The sequence below is a fragment of the Chelmon rostratus genome, chromosome 15 (genome assembly GCF_017976325.1).
Source record: "Chelmon rostratus isolate fCheRos1 chromosome 15, fCheRos1.pri, whole genome shotgun sequence".
In the NCBI taxonomy this organism is placed as follows: Eukaryota; Metazoa; Chordata; class Actinopteri; order Chaetodontiformes; family Chaetodontidae; genus Chelmon; species Chelmon rostratus.
This window is the reverse complement of record NC_055672.1, coordinates 24,334,290-24,344,242: the sequence shown is the minus strand read 5'-3', so window position 1 is coordinate 24,344,242 and position 9,953 is coordinate 24,334,290. Positions and strand designations below refer to the sequence as shown.

The following is a 9,953-nucleotide window of genomic DNA, read 5'->3' as shown; positions in this document are numbered from 1 at the left end:
ACCATAGCAACAGTTCTGATTCTTTAGTCTTTATTCAGGACTCCTTTCACATATTTGGATTGTCATGTATGTAGTAGTAGTAGTAATAGTTGTAAAAGCAATGCTAATGGGCACAGTCTAACCCCTGTCTCTCTTTTTCTAACAGTGGTGAACCGAGAGTGGCCAGTGGATGCCTCGTCAGCTCCATTTCACAGTGGACAACATGAAGGAGGAAATTCTACTCGACCTGATACCCGGAGAAGTTCATTCCATGAGACCATGCACTATGAGTCTTGATCACATCTTTTCTGAGGTGTAAAAAAAACATTAAAACATCACATCCTCTCCCCTTCTGTGGGTCCTCTCTTTAACCCTGAGGAGGAAAAAGAACAATTCCTCCATTCCTACTGGACAATTCACTGATGTAATTGACTTTAAGACTGTTAACCACAACGACTGTTCTCCTGCAACTGTTCTTTTCCCTAAGAAAACATATTTTTATAATAAATATTTATCTGAATATATCTCTTCACGCATTGTGGATAAAACTGTGGATCCCTGTAATTCCGCCTAACCACCCTAAGGTTTCAACCGTATTGATTTCTCCTCAGACGTTCTTGGATTAATACATTTTTTACAGCTATGGATCTTGTAGGTTTTTCTATCAGACTGCAAGTGTTCCTCAGCACATGTCTGGGACTGGAATTTTTAGGCACACCAGGTCAGTGGGCACGCTACCTCCGCTGGGATGCCAGCACCCGCGGTGACCTCAGCTTCCAGTTCAAGACAGAGACCTCGGATGCGTTGTTGCTTTACTTTGATGATGGAGGCTACTGTGACTTTTTGCAGCTGTCAGTGGTGGAGGGCCGACTGCAGCTGCGTTTCAGCATAGACTGTGCTGAGACCACAGTGGTGTCTGACAGACGGGTGGATGACAGCAGCTGGCACTTTGCCACGCTGAGCAGGTACAACTTGCGCACGGTGCTGGTACTGGACGGCCAGGTCAAAGCAGATGAGGTGCGGCCTCAGCGTCAATTCATGAAAATCGTCAGCGACCTGTTCCTGGGTGGAGTGCCTCAGGATATCCACCACGGTGCGCTCACACTACCTACGGTGCGAAACATGCAGCCATTTAGGGGCACAATTACAGACCTCAAATATGGCATCTCACAGCCCCTGTTCCTGGGAAGCCTTAAGGTGCCCCTGGAATCAGAAGGGTGGTGCACCATGAACCCGTGTGAGAATGGTGGTACGTGCTCAGTGGTGGATGGAGAGCCGGTCTGTGACTGCTCCAAAACGGAATACAAGGGCCGATTCTGCAGTGAAGGTAACGTATGTAGTCTCTGACTGTGGTGCCATTCACTCTGACAGATGTTGGAAGGACACAAACTGTGTCTCATTCACTTCAATTGAATTTATTTGAATTTATGTCTTTTTGTATTCTAACCAATTTTAATTTTGATTTGTTGAAATTCCAACTATAGTCATCATGCCAGAACTGCCTCACAGCCCTAACCCTAACCCTAACCGTGCTGTACAGAAAAATCAGCTGGCTTCATTGAGTTCTTTCACATTTGGAGAGCTGCTTTGTTGTTGTTTTACTTTTGATCCAGTTGATTTCAGATGCCAAGTGTGAATTCATTTGTCATATTAGCTTACAGGAATGCTAAAGACCAGCATGACAACCTTGAAGGTTTCATCTTTTTCACATTACTTGGCTTTTTTACTCCCTACTCTTTGGATTATTTCTGCTGGTACACCTGGTATCATGGGCTCTGAGGCAGTTTGACTTTGTGGGCTTGCTTGGCTCTCAAATTGATTGTGTGTGTGTGTGTGTGTGTCTGAGCTGTAAAATCAGAAAGCTAATCTAAGCACGCTTAGCCAGTGAGGCGCAGGTTAATGGCATCGGTCCTGCAGGCAGTGATAAGGATGCCTATAGAGAGAATAGGGTCTCCTGAGCCCCCTTTCTTCACCCAATCACAAGACGGCAGGTGTTTTGTATCACATCCTTTTGTGCCGACAGTTTTACCAGTGTTTCCGTTGCTCTACAGCTGGCTGTCCCTCGCACAAAATTTATTTCTATTAAAAGAAAGCTCTTGCTCACTTCCCCTCATGCATTTCCTGCCTGCAGACCAAATAAAAGACACTTTCACTTGCTTTATGTGGAAACTTGGATTTCCTGTGTTTTGATGAATCTTGAGCACCAAACACCCTGTGATAATGCCTGTTTTGTTCTGGCAATTGGTGTACATACAGTCAGCGCTGAAAATGGATTCAGGCACCTTTGCTTTTTCCCGCGCTCTGAAAAAACTCTTGTCATGTACTTAATTATTCACAATCAATACACATTCTTCAGGCTTTCCAAACCAGCAGCTTCCAGCAGCTGGGGAGTACACAATAATCTGACTCTTTATGAGAAAATCAATATCACTTAGATAAGAAAGTCGCTGAACTCTTTTTTCCCCATTTAATTAATTCAGAGGAAATTTGTTTTTATATATTTGTTCTGCTGTTTTTTTTTATTTTACATCTTTGACTTTCAAGCATTCTTCTTAACCTCTCACAAATATGGAATTTACATCCCATTTGGCCTGAATCCAAAGCCCCAGCACACAGACAAAAGGCCAGGGAATCTGGAATTGGAAGATTAGGTTTTTTATCTATCTCTGCTGGTGTTTGAAATGCAGGATTGGGGTGGGGGTTGGTGTTGGTGTTGGTGCCTCTCTGTGTCTTGGTGGCGGCTGAGCTCATCTACTCTTGCTCAGCTGATTGACTGGGTGGCATTAAACTACATGGTGGCCTGAGAGGGTAAAATGTTTGTGCTTCAGCTCCTCTTTCTTTAGTCATTCTTCACTGCAGACACATGAAAGCAGCAGAAGACTTGCTGGTGTGTGAGTACGAAAGAAAATCTGCGAGCTCAGCTGGTGCTTTGTGATGGCATCAGGCGGGTGGAGGGCTAGCTGCAGCTGTTAGCTGCTGACTGGCACTAAGAGGAGGAGCTGCACTTCCTCTATTCTGACCTCTCTACTCTGATTACTGGTTAAAGACATGAAAGGGTTCTGTTCTTGCCTGTCATCCAGCCCTCTCAGATCCAGTAATCAACAGCTCTCGTCCAGTCCATGGTCTTGGCTAAGGCTGAATCCTGATCATGCGTCACAGTAGTTCAGCGTCTCTCTCATCACTATTAATTCTTGTTTCCTGTCTTCTGACCTGTTAGTTTCCTATGATCTGTAAGTCTGCATCAGTTTTTTTCTGCCGCAACGGTTCAAATTGCCTTGAGTTGGAATGAGCTAGAAACATAAAACTTGGCCCAACAACCTGAAATGAAGTGCAAGTTCTTCCCAAGAAAGAGCCCGGTCGGCCAGGCCTAAAAATCAATTTTGGAAAGGCCACGCCCCTGACAACACAAGTCAGATTGCCTTGAAATCGGAGACACCAGTCCAGCTCAATGTGCTCTACAAAAGCCCTGCTGGACCATAAAAGACAAACGTGATGAAATTTCCCACATTTTGATTTTTTTGAAAAACAATATGAATAGAACTGGTTGGATTTTAGCTGTATCTGTACCAAAATGGTATACAGCGTTGCAGAAAAGAGGTAGACATTTTTATTAGAAATCATCAAGATCGGCAAAAAAAAATCTGGGCAAGGGGTGGGCAGGAAAATGGCTGTAACCCTTTTTATTATTTATTTTTATTTTTAATGTAGAACGTCACAAGTCTTAATTAACTTAAATAGTTTCTGTTAGTGCTAGAGTAATTTTCTTTGAATCTTTGTGTTCTTTTGATCAGCTTAGGCTTCTAGTTTCACAGCAGTGTGTGAAACACACCACTGGCAGGGGTGTTGCGGGTAACGCCCAAAAGTAATGCATTACAGTAATATATTACCTGAATGGAATGCGCTACTGGCTGCTATTAAGTGTTCAGTAACTGATGAGGACACCGACCCTTTAATATTCAGTGCAGGGGATGAACATGAAAACACTGATGTTAAATACATCTGGACTAAAAAAAAGTACCAGCCACGTCACTAATGATTAAAACTATAAACCAGCACAAAAATGACCATTACCAACATAAACCACCATGTTCTGAACACACATGACAAACACTATTGTGCAAACATTGATGTTGCAAAGTAACATCAGTGTTTGTACAATAGTGGCATGGCATGATGGGAAGCGTGGGCCATCACTGCAGCTCTAGCTTTCAGCAGACTGATGTGTGTGTACATCCGTCTGTCCGTCCAGATAGCAACAGACTCTGCTCCGCTTAGGATGCAAAATCAGATAAATATATTTGTTTAGTGCCATTTTTTTGTGCAAAAACCTTGTTTTTACGTGCATATTGTTGAAAAAATAGACTGGAAGTGTAAATGCATGCTTCAGGTCACAGTTACGCCTGTGCGACACAGCTGAGGTGTGAGCCTGCACAGAGCTGACGCAGACAGCTGCAGAGTGTATCTGTTGCCTGAGACATGCAAGTGGGAAAAGCACATCAGCATTTTGTCAGCAAAATCCCTGTCAATAGCAATCATAAGGTTCAGCTAACGTTGCCATAAACACCAGGTCATGCTGAGGCTTTAGTAGATAACATGTTATAAACTGTAATATAACGCTGGACGGCCTTCTGCAGTTATTTTGGTGAACGTAACGCAAAAATAGTGTCATCAAATTTTCAAATGGCAGTAACTAGAAATATGTAATAAATTACATTTGAACAGTAGCTAGCCCCACCCTGCCGGCTGGCCATGGCGATCCTGATGAGGGTGTTTTATTCATCATCATACTCCTCCTCGCAATGCTCAGAATGCAAATACTGTAACTCCCTGTAATATTATACTTCCTGTTTATTCTGACTGATAAGAGAAAAATATCCAAAGATTAAGCCAATTTATACAAGGTATGAATAAAATACTGATAACAGAGAAATACTATAAGAATGATGTCAAATATTATAGTAATGCAAAAAAAAAAAAAAAAAAGGAACATAAAATCTGAAATCTACCAGATACAGCATGTTCCCTTTAGTCCATATACAAATATTATGCTGGGATTAAAATGATAATGTTAGTGAACTTGTGACCTTTGTGTCAGGATTTGTTGATTCGGCTTTCATTTTTTCCATGCAGTCCTGAAATATATTTGACACATTCCATACCAAATTTCAGATTTTGTCTTGGCACAAGATACTAAGAGAAGTTGAACTGGAATTTGACAGGTAAACTTGTGCTAAACTGAAATGAGGTTCATGATATTTGCTGGTAGAGGGATGACCGCAAAGATCATTATTTTTAATCAGGTCAATCTTTGTCACTGCTGGCTTTTCTCAAAATGCCCCTGGTCTTCCTGCCAACACATACAGCTGTACCACAGGGATGTGAAACTAAAAGTCTAAAATTGGGATAGCAGGTTTAAGAATATATTTGACAGAGCGGCATACTGATGACTTTGCTTTATCTTACCAATATCGGGGCTAAAAATGTAAAATCTGTCCTGAGGGTGGCACGAAAGGAAAGACAGTGAGGGCCACTGAAATCCAAAAATGGTCATCCTCTGCAGATGTTGAATGTGATCGATCTAAATGTGTTTGTAATTTTGGCAGTTTCCTGAGATCTTCTTTTGTTTTAGTGGAAATTTTGACTTGAGGAAGACAAGTCATGAAATGTCCAAAATGAAGATGTTTTATCCTCTGGGAAGTATGAATGTTCTCAGTAATTTTCATGCCAGTGTGAAAATGTGTGGCCCTTCAAAAAGGCACTCAGGGGATTACTAAAGGCATACAATTAATCCTATGGGGACCACAGGAATCATCCATTATTTTCAAGTTATACTGAGGTTTCCCCTAACCACAAGTGGCAGTTGTTGTATATCACATCCTTTGGGCTGACAATTTTGCCAGAGCTGTGTTTCAATTGCTCTATGGCTGGCTGTCTCCAGACCAAAATTGATCCGCTGTGAATACATTTGTGACCAGTGCTGTGTCAAGTAGTGTCACCACTGGTGTTCCATGACACTTAAGAAACCTAATGCAAGCAGAATGGCAGGGAAACTTTGACCTTAGGGCCAGGAAAATCATTAGGAATCGTCCTCTGGGCACCATGGATATCGACAGCAAGTATATAATGAAAATGAATTAATAAAATAATAGATCTCTAGAGTTACAGAATATGGCAGGATGCGGTGCTTTTCATACTTTTTGCATGGGCCTCTACAGTAACATACCGGTTCTATTTCTAGTAACAATGTTGCACAGGACCTCTCTGAAATGTTTTTTTTACAGCACCAGACAGAGCTCTATGATACGTGTCTAACATTAATTTCCGGAACTATTTTGGGCTCTTTGAATGGATAAATGTTTAAATATGGTTTTCTGTTATTCTTAGTACTGGTGTCCCAGCTCTTCCATCTACAGGCATCGCTACGTACAGTATCCTCCCACTCCCTCTCACAGTTCTCTTTCCAAAACACACACACAACCTCACCATCCTCCAGCTCCTCAGCGCTGTGATGCGTGACTTAGTGAGGCACTGGTGACCCTTGTAGGTTGACAGGCCGCTTTCCCAACCTTGATTTACAGCCTCCACATTGGTACCAGTTCCCAGTGGTGATTTACATCGGGCTCTCCCTACCTCGCCTGTCTTCCGGGCCGCCTCTTTCGAGGCAGTGGTAGGTGTGTGGAAGCAGGGAGCTGAAGCAGCACTGAGAGAATTTGGATTTGGGATAAATAACATAGTTAATGGTGCTGGCAGAAGTGGATTGGTGGATTGCCTGCTTTTTGAATACATCAGGGAGCAAATGTGACATGGCTGAGAGTCAGCAAAGCCTGAAGCTATGACTGTGCATTTTACAGGGTACATAGCATTGGGTTCTGAGGTACTAATCGTTAAATGTCTGATGCATATATGTACTTTATTTCAAACCATAAGACACAAACATGAAAAATATCCCGAGTGCACCACATTTGGCACTTTGTTCGGAATTCTAAAAAAAAAATCACTATATTCTCCAAAAAAGCCAGTATTCAAATAATGGCCAACTCTCAAATAAGCACTAATGATATAGGCCACCTGTACTACTTCCATCAGTAGAGTCATGTTGTACTTGTCACTCTGCTGCTGTCACCCTCTTGTTAACACAAATACTGTTTTTAATCATGAATTCCAATCACTTCTATTTTGACATTATTTGGTAACCTTCAGTTAGACTTAGCACTTGATTGAAATGAATTAAAATGTAGTCGGGTTCCAATACAAATTGTTCGGGTAGGACCAACGTCATCCAACAAGGTCAGTCACACACTATACATATATAGTATACAGTGTACTGTATCAAAAGATGCAGGCTCTGGGTTAGCGGCCATCTGTGAGTGAGTGACTGACTGACTGATGTGATGAACGATACAATAATTTGTATCGACTGATGATGACTCTGTAAAATCCTATCTGTGAGTATTACAAACCCTTGCGCAGTGTTTTAGTATGTGTTAGGCCGTTATTCCCTTTGAGCCACTGGAGGCCTTTTCCTCAGAGGAAAAAGGAAGCTATTAGAAACAAGTTGTCAGAGAACTGTTCTCAAAAGTGGAATTAAAGCCCTGAACAGATGTTACTAGCATTTGAATTTGTGTAGTAATAATAGCTTCTTTTTTTTTTTTAGTTGACCTGTCACCTCGCTGATGATGGAAGATTTAAAATACCTACATTCAAACACAATAATAAAGTGAAATATAATGCAAATTGTTGCAACCTTTTGTTTGTGTGGTGGAGTGCTGCATTCACATGTTGTCCTGCAGAGAGCAGCTTAAACCTGACAGTGTTAAATGTAAAGCACTGATTCATGAGGAAGGACTAGTGAGTTTTTTTTTCATTCTTGAGATGGAAATGCTCTGCCAGTACCAAAATGCACTACAATAATCCTGTCCAATCAGAGCCTGGAAGTGGGATCATGGCCAGAGCTTAACACTGTAGATGCAATGTGATGGCAGTCATGACAGCAACTGAAACTTATTAATTTAATTTCATTTGTAATGGACTATCTGCAGTTTTAAGGTATTGATTGTGCTGAATGAAACTATGCAAACAAACACTTAGAACTATGTTCTTGGCACATTTCCTTGAAGTGTTTACAGCTGATTAATTATTAGGTAGCTCATGCTGGCTTCCAGGTACACTGAGTGGTTAAATAGAAAAGGATAAAGTAATGCAAATAGATGCCCACAAGCTAGATAGCTGCAGCTGCCTGAGGGCTTGAATATGAGACCACAGGATAGATGAAGTTTGCAGTGCATCATGTTACAACTAGTGACAGTCACTATCACTGTCACCTTCGTTCTGACAACACAACAAGTAGCAGGAAACTGTTGCGTCATTCATGCTGCCATCAAATTCTTATATGTTATTGTTAGGTTAGTGGCCACATGGTGGAACAGCCATGATGTGCCCATAAAACATTTTCTTCATTAATTATGCCACAGAATGGCCAGAGATGTATTTGCTTTTTAGTGACACTAAGACAACTGGCTGTGTTGTGAATATAATTGTTAACATAGTTGCCTATGTACTATGCTTGCTACTAAAGAATACCTTCCATAGGTTTACACACCAACACAGTTCATCAATATCTGGTTAAAACCAGTGCAAACAAGACAATGAACTCCTGCACTGTTTAATTAATGATTAATTGATGAAGTCAGAGGGAGCGAGAAACCAGCAGAATTCAATGAGTAGAATTGATGATGTAAGGGAAAGCCAGTGACAAAGCTCCAGATTAAGCTGCTGCCCTTAATGCAATTAACAGGGCTGATACCATTTGCCCTCTTTAGATTGAAATGTAATTTTATTGTCATTTAACTGAGGCAGTCTTATATGCATTGTAAAGCACAAAATGCATTCAAATCCAGACTGGTACAGCAAAGGGATGTGTCACAGTTCACAATTAACAAGACCTCCGAACTAAACAACAAAATACATTCTTTGCAACTACCCTCGAGAGTAACACAGAGGTGATGTGATGTCACTTCAAACTCGGCAGGACAGCATCACGTCTGTGCCTTTTAAAACTGTTATGACAAAGCCATGGTTAAGCAGAAAATGACTGGGTTTAGAGGCAGATCATGGTTTGGGTTAAAATAAGTGCTTATCTAATTGAGGTTGGAGAAATATTCTGGTCTCTACCACCAACAAATAACTATTCATTTTTATCCTAAAAGAAGTATTATATTATATGATACCTGAGGTAAAGTATTGTTGATTAGAATAAACATTGTGGAAAAGGAACCTCTGTCTATTGTTCATGCACTATTCAATTGCTTTTATTTTAATTCTATATTTATTATAACTAACAAAAAAAAAAATAGATTTCATTTTAAACTAGCAAACACAATCTTTTCCAATCTGTTGTTCCCTCTCAAACCAGTCCCAGAGCTCTGCTGCCTGCACCCAGCCGACGTTCTCTTAGCTGTACGCCGTTGACAGATGGCCTCAGCAGCCCTCCCTGGTTCTTTCTCCAGCCGCCGTATGTTCATGTCGACATGAGACATGGCTGCTGGTGAAACCAGTCAGCAAGGAGGTTATGGCTGTTACAATGATGATGATGAAAACAGTAATAATCATGTCCTCTCTGTAGTGACTCGATCCTTTATCCCGTGGGAATTGTGTGTGTGTGTGTTGCATGTTGAGATAATCTTGCCAAAGCTTCTATTCCTCTGTGTCCTCTCTGAACCAGTTGATTTATTTGAGATTTCAGTAACATTAAACTTGATACTGAAATACCGACAGAAATGCAACAGAAAGAGATTAAAGTGTGTCCGGGGGGGATTTTAAAGGTCAGAGTTAGGCTTAGGAGAGGGAAAGGGTACAGGTTGGGGTTAGATGTTTTGTTGTGATGATGAGGGGTAAGAGCTAGGGAATGCATTGTCAGTGAGTGTCCAAACAAGACTAGAAAGGCAAGTGTGTGTGTGTGTGTGTGTGTGTGTGTG

The 9,953-nt window shown here is 41.3% G+C and overlaps 1 protein-coding gene across 11 annotated transcripts in view; it reads left to right on the top strand.

Annotated features, from left to right (window-relative positions):
- Positions 1-621: 621 nt before the first annotated feature.
- nrxn3a (neurexin 3a) overlaps positions 622-9,953 on the top strand; it is a 207,503-nt gene continuing 198,171 nt past the window's right edge. For 8 of the 11 annotated variants that reach the window (XM_041954646.1, XM_041954643.1, XM_041954642.1 and 5 more), the window contains exon 1: positions 622-1,306. In XM_041954646.1, coding sequence (XP_041810580.1) covers positions 622-1,306 — 685 coding nt within the window. Of the gene's footprint in view, positions 1,312-9,953 lie in introns of all 11 variants that reach the window. The other 3 variants (XM_041954638.1, XM_041954636.1, XM_041954635.1) reach the window with 1 other exon arrangement.